Here is a 19,849-nt window from a genome sequence, read left to right as displayed (position 1 = left end):
CTATTTCTGTTTTTTCTCTCCTGCTCTCTCTCAGAGCAACTGACCCCAAATGCCAATTTTGTCTTTAACCTTGTTCTTTCCTCGCAATATTGAGTGTTATGAACGAATTGATCACTAATTAACCAGAAGTGCATTGTATTTCAGATGATGGATGCGGTGACTCTTTTTTGTATTTAGTTATGTAGTTACGTCTTGTGTCACTCCGTTTCTTGTTCTGCTGGTGATATAATCTGCTAAACCTAAACTAAAAGGAGCCGTTTTTTTTTTTATTTCCATATCTCTAGGTTGATGTTTCTGCAAACTTAAGAGTCATAAATGAAAGCCATGTAAATAGACCAGGGACCTGACTGCAGTGTTGGTTTATGCATTAGTGCATTACCTATTTATGCTAGTGTGTGCTACCCTTCTGTTTGCATGCTGAATGCCACAGCACTGTCACCCTCTCTCTGTACTCGTACCTCTGTCTCTTGGCCTAAATGAAGGAACGTTGCAGTGCCAAACCAATGTTGTGTAATTTTCATCAAAGAGCTTTTCTAAATTTTCCACTGTGCTTTGAAGCCAAACGTTTACCTTTCTGACACACATATATCTAGACACATGCACACACTCTAAAATACTTCAGGCAGTGTAAGCGAGACAGGGTCCTGTGTCTGTAAACAACGGTTATATGTTTAGTTTTTATTTATTTTTTTACTGTGTAACTAGTTTGCAAAGGTAATTTGTGTTTTTATTTTCTGTCTGTCATTTGCTATGCCATTTTTTTTTCTTTTTTGCCCGAGGCAGGGAGTGTTTTCTCATGTAGGGACACTCAGCATGGTCTACTGTTCAAAAGCATCTTGCAGTTGTGTAAGCTTGCACTTAATAATTAATATTTATAACTGGTTACCAAATGTCATAGCAGTTTTTTTCTAAAGGGACTGAAGACATTGTAAAATACAGAAACATTGAATAATACATTAAATGTTTCCCTGAAAATGTGCATTAAAATAAATAACAAAAAATCTACTTAATTTTGTTTTGTATTGTTCATCAGTGTTTTATATATATATATATATATATTTTATATATATATATATACACACACACATATATATATATATATATATTTATATACACACACACACACACACACACTATTTTAACATATATGTGGTACAAAATGCTTTTTTGCAATTTAGGGTTAAATGTTGCCTTTCGAGTCAACATGTTCAAACATTAGAGAACATGCAAAAAGCATTTTTGAATATAAATTACTACTAAAGGAGTTTAAATAAAGACAAAAAAGTGCACCGATGATCTGTGAAAGAGTACATTTAAACCATTAAAAAGCTGTAATACACTCTTAAAAATAAAGGCGCTTCAAAAGGTTCTTCAAGTGATGCCATAATGTCAAAGGTTCTTTACAGCATCTCTTTCTTACCTTTTTATAATCTGAAGAACATTCTTTCACCATAAAGAACCTTTTCTGAAACAGAAAGGTTCTTTATGGAACCATTTAGACAAAAAGGTTATTCTATGGCATTGTAAAGACGCTTTATTTTTAAGAGTGTATGGCATAAGGCTACACAATGTAGAAAGAGCATGAGGGAATTTCCTTGGCAATAAGCATTCAACATGTGGTCACATGTTAATTTAGCAGATGTCTTTGGCAAAGGCAAAGAGTGAGCTAATTGTGGTAACAGATATTTAAAGGGACAGTTCACCCAAAATTGTATTTCTTTTTTCGATTTAATCCGTTACACATTTAAAAATGTCTATTTACAATAATTTCTTCTTCAAAGACACACAAGATATTCTGTAGAAAATTGGCAAATTAACAGTTTTGGTTATCTTCATTTGGTTTCCATTGAACAGACCAAAAAAAAAAAAAAAAAACAACACTTTTCCCATATATCTCAAAATATCTTGTGTTCTACAGAAGAACATGAGGGTGTGTAAGTGACATAACTTTTATTTTTGGGTGGACTACCATTTTAAACCTTATGTTGTACCAAACTGTAGAGAGATGATAAAGAAGCTTACCTATACAGGTGCTGGTCATATAATTAGAATATAATCAAAAATGTGATTTCTTTCACTAATTCCATTCAAAAAGTGAAACTTGCATATTACTGTATATTCAGTCATTACACACAGACTGATAGATTTCAAATGTTAATTTCTTTTAATTTTGATGATTATAAAATCCCAAATTCAGTATCTCAGAAAATTACTTAAGACTAATACAAAGAAAGGATTTTTAGAAATCTTGGTCGAGTGAAAAGTATGAGCATGTACAGCACTCAATACTTAGTTGGGGCTCCTTTTGCCTGAATCACTGCAGCAATGTGGCATGGCATGGAGTCGATCAGTCTGTTGCACTGTTCAGGTGTTACGAGAGCCCAGGTTGCTCTGATAGTGGCCTTCAGCTCTTCTGCATTCTTGGGTCTGGAATAAATCGCATCATCCTCTTCAAAATACCACATAGATTTTCTATGGGGTTAAGGTCAGGTGAGTTTGCTGGCCAATTAAGAACAGGGATACCATGGTCCTTAAACCGGGTACTGGTAGCTTTGGCACTGTGTGCAGGTGACAAATCCTGTTGGAAAGTGAAATCAGCATCTCCATAAGGTTGGTCAGCAGTAGGAAGCATGAAGTGCTCTAAAACTTCCCGGTATATGACTGCGTTGACCTTGGACCTCAGAAAACACAGTGGACCAACACCAGAAGATGACATGGCACCCCAAACCATCACTGACTGTGGAAACTTTACACTGGACCTCAAGCAACGTGGATTGTTTGCCTCTCCTCTCTTCCTCCAGGCTCTGGGACCATGATTTCCAAAAGGAAATTCAAACTGTACTTTCATCAGAACATAACTTTGGACTACTCAGCAGCAGTCCAGTCCTTTCTGAAGTGAGACAAGACTTCTGACAATGTCTGTTGTTTAAGAGTGGCTTGACACAAGGAATGCGACAGCTGAAACCAATGTCTTGCATACGTCTGTGCATAGTGGTCCTTGAAGCACTGACTCCAGCTGCAGTCCACTTTTTGTGAATCTCCCCCACATTTGTTAATGGGTTTTGTTTCACAATCCTCTCCAGGGTGCGGTTATCCCTATTACTTTTTTTCTACTACATCTTTTCCTTCACTTTGCCTCTCTATTAATGTGCTTGGACACAGAGCTCTGTGAACGGCCAGCCTCTTTTGCAATGACCTTTTGTGTCTTGCCCTCCTTGTGCAAGGTGTCAATGGTCGTCTTTTGGACAACTGTCAAGTTCAGCAGTCTTCCCCATGATTGTATAGCCTTCAGAACTAGACTGAGAGACCATTTAAAGGCCTTTGCAGGTGTTTTGAGTTAATTAGCTGATTAGAGTGTGGCACCAGGTGTATTCAATATTTAACCTTTTCACAATATTCTAATATTCTCATTTTGGGATTGTCCTTAGTTGTCAGTTATAATCATCAAAATTAAAATAAATAAACATTTGAAATATATAAATCTGTGTGTAATGAATAAATATATTATACAAGTTTCACTTTTTAAAATGGAATAAGTGAAATAAATCAACTTTTTGATGATATTCTAATTATATGACCAGCACCTGTATGTCTAAACTGAATTGGTCGAAGAAGAAAAGCATACAGGAATGGGACGACATGAGGGTGAGTAAAGGATGACAGAATTTCCATTGTTGGGTGAACTATGCTTTAAATGAGATTCATTTCTCAAAACAGCCGTCCTCTTAACACAGCTGAACCATTACAGGGCGGAACGTTACCGCTTGAAGGAAGGAACTCGGTGAAAGTTGATACGATGTGCTCAAACTTACCCTGAACATTTTTGTTGATACATCTGAAGTGTCCACTGCGGGGAACGTCTGGAGCAACTTTATGAGAGTCGAGTTAGGAGTTAGAAGGATTGAAAACTCGTTTTTCCCCTCAGATCATCGACAGAGGTGAGCATTAATTTGTCTTATATATTATAAAAAAGAGCGGGGCATGTTATACGTTGTTTTGATATAGGCTATCTGCCTTCTGCAAAATTATCTACCGACTTTAAATCTATTGGTCCGTATGTAGCTAACAGTCGCTAACTAAACTACACCTGTGTTTGCACAAGCGTGTTTGCTTGTCTTTTAAACGTTTATCAAATTAATCAAATCTTAAAGACTCGTGTACTAACGGAAACAACTTCATAAACACCGTTTTATCCCTCCTCTTCGATTGTATCCCTCCTGCTCGTTTTTATTAGCACAATATTTATTCTAGTGTAGGCTAAGTGCGATATAACCTAACCAAACACTGAATAGTGAATTTTCGCGAGACTTGACATCCCCAAATACTTCTTGACTGATGAAGGACTCTTGAACAGGTGTGCTTTTTTTTTTTCACCCAGGTCAAATAGGCTTTATGTTTGCTTGAGTACAAAGCTGAGTAGTGTAGGCAGGGAGAGAGGGTATGGTTGTTAACAGTTTTTGCATTTCCTTCAGTCTCTCAGAGAAGTTTTGTATTGGAAAGCCAAAATTTTAATAGCCTACATTAAAGCTACCCACCTACACTGCTGTAACATGTACATATGATAATATACATACAATTTATAGCACCTTAACAGAGGATGGTTGCAACATTCACTTACATGTAATTAAAATTCTTAAATATCATTTAGCAATTTCTTTATTTTATTTGTGCACAGATAGGGACTTCAAATAAGTAAAACTGGCTGTATAAAAACCAAGAATAGTAAAAAAAAAAAAAAAAAAAAAACGTTTTGGTTAATTATTACAATACATTTGAACTACTAATAATAATTAAATCAAGACAGATAAAATTAATAATAGTCTACTTCTGTTAACTTCTGTGAAAGTTTACTGAACTGAGTTGCAAAAACATAGCCATTATATAAAGACAGTTTGACTAACTAGCAGTTAACCAAGTGGCAATACGTTTACTTTTCAGATTCAAAACAAAACTACCATTATTTAATTTATTAAACTGACTTTATAAGTATGTGTGTGTGTGTGACAGAGAGGGTGAGAGAGAAGGAAATAAGTCCACATTAGACTCTAAATTATATATATATATATATATATATATATATATATATATATATATATATATATATATATATATATATACATAAAAAAAAAAAAAATATATATATATATATATATATATATATATATATATATATATATATATATATAATATTTTTTTTATATATATATATATATATATATATATATATATATATATATAAAGGTGAGATACCTGACTATTGAAAGGGGTTCTTTATTAATCCATAAAATGAAAATTTTGTTATGTTATGGCAAGCTTTCACATCAATATTGTGGTAAGGGACAGCATGTTGGGACACTTCCACTTACAACAACGCGTTTCAATTTTTCCTTTTGATAAAACCTCTTATACTAGCTTTGACACATGCCAGCTATGTCTTTACGCTGCTTCACACAAACAGCTTAGACAGTATGACAAATTTATTTTACTCTTTTACCATAAACATATTTTTTTAAAGAAGGAATGGTCACATGTTGCTGCTTTCTTCCAGGAAGGATAAGGGGCTAATTGGACATGTGAGTATGAACTGTAGCTTATTCTTGATATTCTTGACACTCTCATTTGGACTCTTAAAGACATTTTGACTGACTAATCACTCCTTCCAACAGATGAAATTGGAAGGTTTATTGTGGATCGCTGCTTCCTCCACAAACCCAGACTTTGAGAAACTACAGGTTCTCATGCAAAAGGTAAAACATTTCTTTTTTTTCTTTTTTTTTATTTGTTGCATGCGATATGATCTTTTATAGTGTAAAGAAATAATGTAAAATAAAGTCTATAACTATTAAAGGGGTCATATGATGCAAATGAAAAATGTCCTTTCTCTTTGGAGTGTTACAAGCTCTTGGTGCATAAAGAAGATCTGTAAAGTTGCAAAGACTAAAAGTCTCAAATCCAAAAAGATATTCTTTAAAAAAGTTAAGAGTCAACCATGGCTACCTGAAATGGCTCGTTCTAACAAGTCCCCACATGTCTACGTCACGATGTGGGAAGATTTGCATAACACCGCCCAAATGTTCACACAAAGAAAGTAGGCGTAACTTCGTTGTAAAAGCGATTCTACTTTGCTTGGCCTTCCAAAAGAGGACACAACTAGAAATCAGTGGTTAAATTGTCTTAAAAACACTGTTCCAGAACAGTCCAACCCAAATATTCAGATGTGAGCAGCACATTTTACGAAGGACGAGGATGGTTTCCTGGGAGAGAGGCCTACAATACGGTGTCTGTTTCTATAAAGTGGGGCAGTTCCAACTTTGCAAGGACAGTTTCGTGCTTCTGACTCACAGTCTATAAGTATGTTTACATATTTAAAGGATGTGCCACTGATGATTCAAACACGAGTTTTTAACAGTGAAGTGTTTATTGTTTCTCTGATCAGACATGGTTTTATGTTTACTCAGTGCAATGCACAACGTAACACATAAAAAACAGAATAAGTCATTATAATCTGTAATTATGTCTCCCCTGGATGCAAGAAATGCCTTGTTTGTAATGGGTCTTATTGTTTTTGTCATTACAGTAGCTAAGGGGTATAACATTTCCGTCACACACTTGAGGTATTCAACCAATCACAATGCATCGGATAGCTTGGCGTAAACCTTGCTTTTCAGAACGATGAGCTTATTTTATTAATTATTAATTTACACATTTCAGAAAGGCGGGGTATAGAGGAGCAACAATAATGTACATTATATGGAAAATAATGTTTTTTTTTAAATCATAAACCACATAAAAACATTGCATTACACCAAATACACAAAGTAATGTTCTTTTTAGCAAAGTCATATGACCCCTTTAAACAGGATGTTTGACATTTTTTCATATTTGCATGGCAACATTAGGATTGATTTTGAGATATGCTCACATTTTCAAACATCAACATTAGACATTGTTGAACACTAGGTGTATTGTGAAAACATTTGATTTTTGAAACTGAAAACTGACACTATGACTGATTCACGACTGAATTGAACCATTTATTGTCTGCCAACTTTATCATTTCCTCATTGTCAGGCATGCTTACATAGCGATTACATATATAAATATACTGTAGTTAAAATAATTTCTTATCTTTTCCAGTAAACAAGGCATATTTTAAGTGAATTCTGAGCTTGATTTGCTTGCTGTACCATGTGCATGTCATTAAGCATTTTTATTATTCTAACATAAACTGAAAGGTTGGGTTTCTAATAACGGAAATATTTTTCCACATCCTTTGTTTCAGATCTAAGCAATGCCCATGAGAATGTTTATTTCAATGGCTTTTCTTCTCAGCCTCCAGGCAGTTGTGCACATTAAACCAGCTAAAGCCAAGCTGCCCTGTACAATAACATCTGACAGGCGTTCAGCAGACTGTAAAGGTCTACGGCTGGACCATGTGCCTCTAACATATCTGCCTGCCTCTCTGGAAGAGCTCGACCTGTCTTTCAATACCATACAGGTCATCAGCAAACAAGATTTTTTCAAACTTAGTCATTTGCGAGTCCTCAAGCTTAATTTCAACAACATCTCTCTGATTGTGGATGATGCCTTTCAGGGAAACGTTTTTTTGGAGAAACTAAACTTATTTAATAACTCTCTGACAGAAATTCCATTTAAAGCTCTTGAGCCACTCAAAAATTTGAAGGATTTAGAAATGTCCAATAATTTGTACAGTCAAGCATCTCTGGATGCTTCTTTTTTGAAGTTTACCCAGTTAAAAATGCTATCCATTGGTGGACCCCTGGTCAGTAGTTTGGGAAGCCGTGACATTTCTGTGTTGAAGAACATTTCATTGGACAAGTTTGCTATTAAAACTGGCACTGGTTTTAAAAGTTATGAACCTGGGTATTTCAGCTACCTTAACACAAAAAACTTGTGGCTCGATATAGCGTTTGACAAAAAAACAGATATACTTCCTATGATATTGAAAGATCTGGCAAATAAGACTTTTGATATGCTACGTTTCCGAAACCTTTTTGAATTTCAGTACTATACTGGTAAACAGGATATTTTTTATGGCCTGCAGTATGTAAAGACTCCACTCCTAACCTTCTATCGAGGTAAATTCAGTGAGGAAGTTATGAGAATGGCTCTGGTAAATGTGGAAATCAGTTCGATCGAAGCCCTGGAACTGCTGTTCATCGACTTTGCTCGTTCACTGAATAGAACACAGGGATCCAGTGTGACGAACTTGACCTTGGAAAAGCTGGTGCTCTCGTAAGTTATATTAACTTCAATATTTTTCTATGTAAATGTAAAAATGCTAAAATATTTATCCTAATATTACGTTTTTGTTGTTGTTGTTGTTGTTGTATTTTTAATGTAAAATTCAAAAAAGTGAGACCTAGTTTCATGTTAGAACTTTTTCAATTTTTCAAAAAACAAAACAAAACACTGGATTATTTTACCTTTTCATTGTAACAAATTTCTCTACTAAGATATATATATATATATATATATATATATATATATATATATATATATATATATATATATATATATATATATATATATATATATATATATATTAGGGGTGTAACGATACGCGTATTCGTATTGAACCGTTCGGTACGACGCTTTCGGTTCGGTACGCGGTACGCATTATGTATACCGAACGGTTCGTTGGAGTAATTAATTATATTTGAAAAAAAAAAAAAAAAAGAGAGAGAAAGAAATATAATGATATGCGTTCAACAAGGTAGCCCAATAACCCAAACAACGTAACAGGCAACGCCCCTGACACTCCCGAAGAAGAAAAAAACACCATCTTATATGTTTATGTTAGGCTACTCAGCAGGCGCTCGCTCACTCAGTACGCGCTGAAGGCTCGTTGCAAAATAGCCAATGCGTTTAACAGACTAGAAATGAGAAGATCCCCCAATAACCAACAGGTCTGGTGTTTGGGTGCACTTTGGATTCCCTTTAAGCTATAATGGTGATGGCAAGAGAGTGGTGGATAAAAAAACAACAGTATGTCGCATCTGCAACATGACAGGGTACACCAGCGGGATTACAAAAAAAAAAAAAAAAAAAAAAACAGCGGGAATATCTGGGATATATGCGTCAGTACTATCTGGGAAAAGACGAAAAAAAGGAGAAACATGCACACAGCAAACTATCCCTGCAGCATTTAGACACTATAGCTTACAGGGAATCCAACCCAAACACCAGACCTGTTGGTTATTTTAGGATCTTATATTTCTGGTCTGTTAAATGCATTAGACATTTTGCAACGAGCCTTCAGCGCGTGCTGAGTGAGCGAGCGCCTTAGGGGCCGTTCACATATCGTGCCTAAAAACGCATGGAAAACGCTAAGCGCGTCTTTCTCCTGAGGCGTCTGTCTTTGCTAAGCAACAATGACGTGCTCTCTCCATGAGACGCGGAAATTTCAGCGAAGGATAAATGGATTTGCAGCTCTAAAAATCGCTTGCAGTAGCTCTGCTACTGAATTTATTTCAAAATTGCAATCCATATACAACTATGATCAGCTGTTCCTTCATCTTGGCTGAGCTCTCAACGTTGTTACGGGAAAGGATGAAGCTGATTGGTTGGTTCTTGTCACATGACCCGCGGTGCGCTTGCGGCATTCTGAAAAGTTGAGATGTTTTTACATTTTGCTGTATCTAAAACGTATCGAACCGAACCGAACCGAACCGTGACATCAGTGTATCGTATCGAACCGAACCGTGAATTTTGTGAACCGTTACACCCCTAATATATATATATATATATATATATATATATATATATATTAGTGAATCAAATACTGTACATGTACTGTAACTTACAATTAACTGAAACTTTCAGTGACTTTCACTGACTGGTTGTTCATATTATAAAGATATGTGTCTTTATTTTTTCTTCAAAATAAAACAATTAAATATGTTACCACATATTTCCTGGTGTAATGTATATTTAAGGCCGTAAAGTCTTTAAAAGTTAAAAACGTATTATGCAAGAAATTCTTACCCTTTATTTAACATGGAAAACCTCTCTGAGAATAAAAATATATTTTAAAGGAGTGTCCTGTCCAAAATGGGCAGCAATACAATTAGTTTCATCACAAATTTTAAAAACAAAACCAGACCAAGAAAAATTAAATGTCATCTTTCAATTGTCTAATAAATGTTTTAAAAATGATCCAAAAACAGCAAAGTTTGTTATTTCAGCTTTCAGATTCCAGTTAGACTGTGCTGCATATATAAATGCCTTCTCACCCAGTTCAGTTAGAACAAGGAACCGAGAGAGTATAACAATATTGAGGAGGAAGGAAATATTTCTCAACATTTTTTTTCCGTTGTATGAGACAACAAAGATATGAAGGCATCATCCCAAGATGACTTTATGAATGATTAAATACCACTGCATTTTTCCTCTGATAGACAAAGGCCAAGCTGTTCTGTTATACAAAGTACAATGATGAGCTGAAGGTTTACAATCTGATATAAATCTTAGAGTGCCATGATAAACCGCATATAAAGAAACTTTTTATTATTGAAATGATCTCATCATTTGGCAGTGGAATTGCATTTCTTTTTATTGTATTTATACATTATATTAAATGTATTATTATTCCCACATCTGTCAAATTTACTAAAAAACACAAACGTCATTATCAAGGTATGCGTTAAGCAAATTACACATATCTTTGTGTTGTCACAAAGATGGTGCAACTACAAACTCTTCTTTGCCCAACAATTATTATATTATTCATTAAAAGTACAAAATTAATTATTAATGGAACCATCAAGGAATCAGAATCATTAAAGAGGAATTGAAACATGAATGACTAAATTCTTTATGATTCTCATTTCTATCTATTAGAGGCGTTCTCATCTTCTTAATTGGTTTGATCTTCCTGTTTTGTTCCACAGGGACATCAGTAATCCAGATATAATGCGCTTCGACTGGAGCTTTACCTGGCTCAATCATGTCCGCCAATTCATTGTATGGAATGTGAACTTCAACAGCGTGCCGTGCGATTCGTGGCAGGAGATGAAAAGTGTTGGACTTCTGGACATCTCTAACAACCAGCTTAGGGACAGTTATATTTATAACCCGCTATGTGACACTACAAACATACTGCACAAGCTTGAAACCTTTAACGTTAGCCGTAATCGACTTAGCAACCTCAGTGACTTGGCATCTCTGACCAAAGACTTTGTCAAGCTGACTACAATCGATATGAGCCACAACCAGTTGCAATATACGGGAAATCGTGTCTGTTACTGGAGACAGACCATTAACAAAGTAATTGCTCATCATAATAGTCTGACGAGCAACAGTTTTAAGTGCCTTCCCACTTCTGTAAGCTTCCTTGATCTTTCATACAGCAGCCTAGACCAGCTTGACATGGACTATTTTATTAAGGCATCCAATCTGACCGAGCTCCTCCTCAGCGGCAACAAGATCAAGTTCATTCCTTCCGGCTGGAGGAATCCATACTTGAGGACGCTCGCTTTAGATGGAAACTCCTTTGGACTTGTTAGCATGACTTCTTTTAAAGACATGCCTAGCCTACGTGTCCTGACTGCAGGCAACAACCCATACCACTGTATCTGTGATCTCTATACCTTCATACAGGAAACCACAAACAAGGGCATGGTGAGCATCACAGACTGGCCAGACAACTACAAGTGTTACCATCCCGAGCACCTTCTCAACACAATGGTATCACAATACTTCCCTGGTCATTTAGCCTGTAATATTACACTCGTTATCATCATCTCTGTGTCAACAACAGTGGTTGTTGTCCTTGGTCTTATGCTTCTGTGCTACATCTTTCACGTGCCATGGTACATAAAAACCACATACCAAATCATCAGAGCCAAGTACAGGGCCCATAAAGAAGGTTCAGGTGAGGCTGTGGACTACACCTTTCATGCTTTCATCTCTTACAGCCACGTGGATGCAGACTGGGTACGAAACCAGCTGCTCCCTTGTTTAGAGAATTCTAAGCCTCCTTACCGCCTCTGCATCCATGAAAGAGACTTCACTCCAGGGAAGTGGATCATTGACAACATCATTGAGAACATTGAAGATAGTCACAAGGTGCGTCCACACACATTTCTATTCTTCAAAGATGCCTGTTTACAAAGAAACATGCAATGTCGGCATTCTTCAAATTCTCAGAATAAGGATTATCCAAAATCACAAAAGTGTAGTTTGCACGTAAATATCTAAGCCTTCAAATTATAGAAGCTTATTTCCATCTCAGAGTAAAAAAAAATTAAATGTTCTATATATATTTTACAATTGCAACCTTATTTCCCATAACGATGACTTCATATTTCACAACATCATATACTACCAATTTAGGTGGTTAGGATTTTTATCATGTTTTTGGAAAAAGTCTCATGTTCACAAAGGCTGTATTTATTTGATAAAAAATAGCAATAACTTTGTGTGAAATATTAAGATTTTAAATAACGGATTCATATTTTATTAAATTTTAAAATGTGGCTTTTTCATGTGACTGCAAAGCTGAATCTTCAGAAGTCATTACTCCAGTTTTCAGTGTCACATGGTTTTTCATAAATTATTATAATAATATGCTGATTTGATGCTCATATTTTATTATTATTATTATTAATGGTAAAAACAATTGTACCGTTTAATATTTTGTGGAAACTGTGAATTTTTTTTCCCAAAGGGGATTTCTTTGAATAGAAATAGATAAAATAGAAATTCCAGTTTGTGTACAGTTATGTACAGTGTGACGCCACATGATTATTCCACATATCTGACACTTGTAACTTTATATCACACAATGTAAATGTAAATGTTCCAAGTGTAGCTTTATTTATATTCTCAACTTTGTATTACATTACATTTCTCACAATTATCTTATTCTATTTTATTTAATCTGAGGTGGAAATGAGCATCATATAAAATAACCCCCAAAAAATTCAGAGAAGGCAAACAAAGCAACAAAATGTGGACAAAAAAATTCAAAACAGCATCCTAACATGTTTTCTTGTTATTAAGGTGATCTTCGTGTTGTCACGGAACTTTGTGAACAGTGAGTGGTGCAACTACGAGCTCTACTTCGCCCAACAACGGGCCATTGGCAAGACATTCAGTGATGTCATCCTGATTCTGAAGGAGCCCATAGATCCCACATCTCTTCCAAGTAAATACTGCAAGCTCAAAAAGATGCTCAATACCAAAACCTACCTAGAGTGGCCCCAGCAGCCCACAGAACAGAGCTTTTTCTGGGTCCAGCTGAGGAGTGTTCTGGGCAAACCAAACATAACAAGACAGCGCACGACCAGCCGTCATAGCCGCCTGTCTTCAGTGAGGTCTGTCTCCCTGATTGAGCTGCCACAGGACCAGAGTTCTGCAGATACTAAAACTACAGATGAAGATGGCCACCAAATCAATGATCAGCCTTCTAACAGATGCCAACCAACTTTAAAAGAACTTGCTTGAAAGACATAAATAATATATCATTGGCAGAGATGACCAGACAGAACATGCATCATTTATTTTCCCAACATTCAAAATATGACGTGCTTCATGGTAACTGATCTGCATTGATGTTAAGCTAAGAATCATTTAAACTGGTTTGTCTGACTCATTGGTTGCAGAAAGATTGGAAAAAGATCATTCTGACTCATATGTTCAGTCAGTAAGCAAAACAAACCGATCTAGACAGTCATTTACTGACCTAGTAGCCCATAGCATACACAACAACACATGCTCACTCTGACAATCAATACAGTTCTATGTACTTAAGTATATATACTTATCTTAATTAGCGTAGTGAACTGCTATACTGTTCCCTCACCTTATGCCAGTATGTAATTGTGTCTTTAAATAATGTCTTAAGATATTTTAATGAAAATATTGGAATTTTTGTAAATACTCTTTTCAGACTTTTAAATGTCTCAAATTTTTACATATAAATGTATTTTGTATCTGAATTTGTGATTAAAAGTGTAATATCTTCTTTTTTTCCATTATTCTACATGGAACTAATAAAAAATGATGGTGATGTCAGGACTATGAATAGATCATATTATGAAAAATTATATTATGATGAAGTTGTCATGTTACCACACAAAATAGTATCATTCTTTTAAAAAGACTATATATATATATATATATATATATATATATATATATATATATATATATATATATATATATACTGTATAAATCTATACTGGTCACAGTTTAATAGACCTCTTTAAAAATGTTTCTTATTAATGATATTAATGGCTGCTCTATGTCAAAGCAGTTGGTATATAATTTCACTGTCATTCTATTATTCTTTATGATCTGGATTAATCATAACGTGTGCCCCTCACTCCGAGATTGATAACCCCACAGCTAACTTCACATTCAACTCCAGTAATGATGTGTTTATGTCTGGTCTATAGTTGTAAATGGTGAATCATAAAATGTATTTTACTGAACAGATGGATCCTTGCAAATAAACAAGAAGTTATGATGCATCATGTTATCCGATTTGCAGCCTTGTTATAGTTTTATAGTTTTACTTTCTCATGTGACTTTTTTTTGTGTGTGTGTGGAAACATTCAGAGTGATAATAAATGTGGTAGAAGTTTGGTCATCAATATTTTGTGTGTGTTGGTGTGGGTGGTACTGCTTTTACTTTAGTATTATTTCAATATCAGTGATATAGTATTACAGTTTTTCCTAATATTTTGAAGTAGTTTTTATATTTTATGTTTGTGCTTTTTAGTCTTTTTTTTTTGTGATTTTATTAGGTTACTTTTTTTTTATGCTTATGTACATAGTTTTAGTTTATTTAGTTTTTATTATGTAAGTACTTCAGGTTAAGCTAAATAAAAAATAAAAACGTTAGCATTGGCAGCTAGCTGAAATAAAATAATACAAGGTTTTTTTATATTTAAATTTATTTTAGTTAATGTTTCTTTTGCTTCAAGTAGTGGAAATGTTTTTGTATTAATTTTAGTTAACAAAAAAATGTTTTCTGTAAAACAAATACAATTTTATAATGTCATTTATAGATTAATTCTACTCACATTTATTACTATGATAATGAAACGCCAACAAACCACAAACATGCCTTACTTTACCTCATTACATTGCACAACATCAGATTCCTTTAGCCTGACACCGATATCATTTAACCGAAAAAATGTTTTAATAAAATGAAAAGCGAGTAGGCTACTCGGGTGAGATCTGAGACTTAATGATGCCAGGAATTCACTAGTTGGCCTCGAGAGTCATGCTCCAAGTTTCAGCACATGACTAAACATCACAAAGCGATGAGTCTTTCCTGACAAATTAGCAATCATCAAAATTATAGCTTTGTGAATTCATTGTATCTTTGACTGGGTTAATTAATAGTCAATCCCATGGCACCTGGTTGCATATCACAAAAAACCCCAAAGCATGTGTAGTGCTCCACTGTGAACCGTAAAAAAAAAAAAAAAGATTTTTGCATAGTTACAGATTTATTTACTTAAACATGAGATATCATCTAATGCAGTGGTTTTCAAACCTCTCCATGAAGTACCCCCAGCACTGCACCTTTTGTATGTCTCCCTGTATCTGACACATCCACTTCATGTCTTGCAGTTTCTACCAATGAGCCGATGAGTTGAATCAGGTGTAATAGATGAGGGAGACATACAAAACGTGCAGGGCTGGAGGGCACTCCAGGACAGGTTTGAGAACAACTGATCTAATAATGTATTTAAGCGCATCTTCGATTGTGTGAGCGTGTTTGGTGACGTCATTAGACGTGCGGGCTGCGTTTGGAAGAAGCCCCGCCTACTTGGCCAGGTGAATGGACGCTATTTAATGAATGAGCACAAGAAACTTTTCAAGCACTAGTTGCCACTTCTTTGTCTAGGTAAGTTGATAATGATAGTTTTCTTTCTTTTATAGACTTATTAATGCTGATTACAACAACTTTATGAAAGTATTTTATATAGCCTACGCCATTAATTGTAAACAAAGTTGACAATGGTTTAAGAATAAATGCTACTTAAAGATAAATATTGACGTCAAAGGTTAATCTATGTTAAGAGTGACTTATTTACATTATTATTTGGCACAGATAATAAGGATGTATTTGCATTTTAATAGGATCGCATGTTGTGACCAATATGAGTGATTCTTCTATCAGCTTTAATTAAACTCACTTTAATATCGCCGAATTTAAGTTGGCGTTCATTAGCTCATTAATGGATTGTTTTACAGTCTAGTTGTTTTGATCGTAATTCCTAATTCAGTGTTTTAAAGTCTTCAATATTGACCAATTCTACTTGAGATTTAGATTTAATAGCCATTTAATAAAAGGCCTACCTTTCTTAATGGTGGATAAACAGACCATCGGAGCCTTTAGTTTATACAAAAGACTAACTGAATAATTGATGTACACCTGTCTTCCATTTCCTTCATGATCGTCATCAGCTTGCGAATGCCAAAAGGCCTGTTCGCTCACCGATATTAAATTCCTCAGTGGCTGTGTAACCTCATTCTTAGAGGGATGGAGAGGCCCCTGGGGTCAGCAGGTGTCTGTGCAGTAGCTTGCCTGCTTTTAATAATAAAAAAGGGCTATGGATTTTTACAATACCATAATTGAGTGCATTTTCATGCATTTATTAAATGCAGAAAATGCATATAAATGAATGAGCAGATAGTCCACTAAAATACCTGCATGCTGTTCAGATGTAGACTTGACTTGCAAAATGTTTTTTTTTTTTTTTTTCTGCCAGAATACATTTTCTAAAGAGGAAAGCAACAACATGGTTTCAAAACTAGAAGATGCCATGGAAGGCCTGATTAAAGTGTTCCACACATACTCCTCCAAAGAAGGAGACAAGTACAAGCTAAGCAAAGCTGAGCTCAAGAGCTTGCTTCAGGGAGAACTCAGTGACTTTTTAGCTGTAAGTTTTAGCCATGTTATGTTGCACTACAACGTTTAGTAACATTAATGGCTCACATGCATAATAGAAGAATAACTATGTGTCCTGTTGTAGGCGAGTAAAGACCCCATGGTTGTGGAGAAGATCATGTCTGATTTGGATGAAAACCGGGATGGAGAGGTGGACTTTCAGGAGTTTGTTGTGCTGGTGGCTGCTCTCACAGTGGCGTGTAATGAGTTCTTTGAAGAGAGCATGAAGCATTAATTGTCTTCCATGTCTCTCTTCAGTTGTGTGATAACATTTACAAAATGTCATTTATCAGAAATAAAGACTCCAGTGACATACAGACTAGTAAGCGTGGGTATGGAAAGTACAGTTTTGGCAGTGCATCTTGTGCACACTTAACAGTTCAATGTTTTTGTATGGAGCCAAAGGCAGCAAGATTGCTTAATGATTTGCAATAAAACAAAACATGTAATAAGTTAAAACCTATCATCAAGATTTAAACCGTCATCATACTGTATTTCCTCTGTTCTCTTGATAATTTATTCTTGTTTAAGAGCCAGCAGGATTCCCACTTCTTACAGTCTTGGCAAACCTAAATATAATGAGGGAATTCTGAAAGTGATCTCCAGACCTGGGAAAAATCCTTAAATGTTGGAAGTGTCCTAAATAATAAAGAGTGCGAAATAATTTTAAACCTTATCACTTAAGTAGAACAGTTATAAGTTATGTAAATCCTGAAGAACAAAGTTATTAATTGTAATTATGGAATAAAATTATTTACATTTGTTTTAATGAATCATTTTAATACAACACCGCTTCTAATTTCTCTAAGTTTTAAAATGCGCATCTTTGTCACTGCAGCAAATTATAAGTACTAGAGATATCATGGGGCCTTTCCAGGTTGGACCTGACTTTGTTGTAAGAGTGCCATCTATAGGTTAAAAAAGACATGTCGGCCTTAACATTAAACTTTTTATTTACAGATCAAGCATTCATACACCTGCGGTCATACAGTAGATATAATCATTTCGTTGACTTATAACTGACAACGAAGGAAAATCCCAAATTCAGTATTTTAGAAAATTAGAATATTACTTAAGACCAATAAAAAGAAAGGATTTTTAGAAATCTTGGCCAACTGAAAAGTATGAACATGAAAAGTATGTTATGATATTCTAATTATAATGCCAGCACCTGTACAGTAGATTCTGTGTCTGAATACTGAATAGAGGTTAACCATAGACAACAGCAAATTTGCCCAGTATAATATAAATCCTGTGCCTTAAAAAATAAAATTGAGAAAATTTCATGCAATAAATCCAGTGTGACAATTATGAAAAAACACAAAACAGTTTGACTGAAATATATATTTTTAGGATGGTTAAAATATATATACAAAAAAAAAACATATATTAAAAGTTTAGAATCTGAAGAATTTCCCTCTCTCTAACTCAGACAAAAACTCATTTAAAATGTGGCACAGTTTTTGGTTATGTGTGAAAGCAAGCATGATGGGAAAAAATGGCTGACAATGAGCCATTAATGAGTCACTCTGGAAAACAGAGAATCAGACCTCTTATTTTAGTTCCCAAATGTCTGATGGTTTGTGAAACCGTTCATTTAAAAGCATTTCATTCATAATATGTTACTGTTAATCTAATTATGTGGCTGTAATTCAGAAGTTGGATTCTAGTATCTTAGTGCATGTTATTTCATTCAGCTCTGTGCTTCTTTGGGCTTGACAGCCACCAGTACCAGGTTGCATGGGGAAAAAGAAGTTCACTCTGGAAACCTAAATATGAAAATACAAAGATGAATTATAATTATACAATAAGGGAATTTTGAAAGACTTATTTCTACAACTAGAAAAGTGAACATGGAGAAAGGTCACAGAAACTTTGATGAATAGTCTATAAGTTATATTAATATCTAAAATGCTTTATTTGGCAGATACTGATATTTTGAGTAAAAAAATAAATCCCTGTAATCACAAAAAACTTACATAAATTATGAATATTAATAAATTAATCCTTAAGTTATTAACACTTCTGAAACTACATACATTTCAAGGAGTTTACCTTTATACAACACAGGGTTAATATAGTTAACAAATTAAAACCATGAAAAAAAAAATGTTTTTTCAATACTTGTAGTAAAAACATTAACTGAAATAATATAGCTACACAACAACATATTTTATAGCAAACCAGCTGCAGAGGAAACACTTGATATATGTTACTTTATATGTATATTATTTACTTTAAAACAAGTAGCTAATGAAAACAACACAATTACAACAATTTTAAAATTAAAATGAAATAATAATAATAAAAACTAATTCAAAATATTAATAAAACCCATAAAAGCATTTTAGTGATACTACAATTACATTGGTTCTATAAGCAATTTTTCTATTGTATTTACCACTTGATGTCCAATATAAAATTGGTCCCAAAGCAAAACTAGTTTTTGCAGACACTTAAAGACTTTTCCTTGCATTCTAAGTATATATTTTATCATGTCGTGCATCTCAAAGCTTTTTCTACAGGCAAATGCTCCTCGTGGGTTACAAAACAAGTGGGTTTTGAGCAATGTTCTGACGTTGTAACATTATTTTAAATTAAGGCAAGGTGTTGTTAACATATATTATATAAGAATAAACTCATTTCCCGCTTGTCCTTGATCTCTTTATCCAGCAGCAGATCAGCGCTCTTTGGGGGTGTAAGATCACCGAGGTTGGCCAATAGAGTCTGGCTGCAGACCAGCTCAACAGGCAGAGTATCTCACAAACTCTCACTGAATAACTCCTGCGTGCACGGAGAAACACAGATAACGTTACACTTTCACATGTACATAAATATTTAAACTGACAGAAACCGCGCAGCTTAACTTTAAGATATTATTCGTTTACTGTTACACTCGCACTTGAATTCTTG

At 34.6% G+C, this 19,849-nt stretch overlaps 1 protein-coding gene across 1 annotated transcript; it reads left to right on the top strand.

The window, feature by feature from the left end:
* Positions 1–5,666: 5,666 nt before the first annotated feature.
* On the top strand, positions 5,667–17,171 carry LOC113059585 (toll-like receptor 2). The gene is made up of 6 exons (XM_026228146.1): positions 5,667–5,747; positions 7,283–8,256; positions 10,914–12,090; positions 13,027–13,467; positions 16,758–16,928; positions 17,022–17,171. Exons 2-6 carry the CDS (start codon positions 7,292–7,294, stop codon positions 17,169–17,171), a joined length of 2,904 nt encoding a protein of 967 aa, XP_026083931.1. The 5' UTR covers positions 5,667–5,747; positions 7,283–7,291.
* Positions 17,172–19,849: the final 2,678 nt, after the last annotated feature.

Source organism: Carassius auratus, chromosome 41 (genome assembly GCF_003368295.1).
Source record: "Carassius auratus strain Wakin chromosome 41, ASM336829v1, whole genome shotgun sequence".
Taxonomy (NCBI): domain Eukaryota; kingdom Metazoa; phylum Chordata; class Actinopteri; order Cypriniformes; family Cyprinidae; genus Carassius; species Carassius auratus.
This window is presented reverse-complemented; position numbering and strand designations above follow the sequence as displayed.

Bases quoted from the DNA above. Each gene is read 5' to 3' on its own strand.
- LOC113059585 (XM_026228146.1), top strand. From the start codon at position 7,292: ATGCCCATGAGAATGTTTATTTCAATGGCTTTTCTTCTCAGCCTCCAG. The intron at 13,468-16,757 runs TGAAAGACATAA...TTTTTCTGCCAG, and splicing joins CAACTTTAAAAGAACTTGCT to AATACATTTTCTAAAGAGGA. The intron at 16,929-17,021 runs GTAAGTTTTAGC...GTCCTGTTGTAG, and splicing joins AACTCAGTGACTTTTTAGCT to GCGAGTAAAGACCCCATGGT.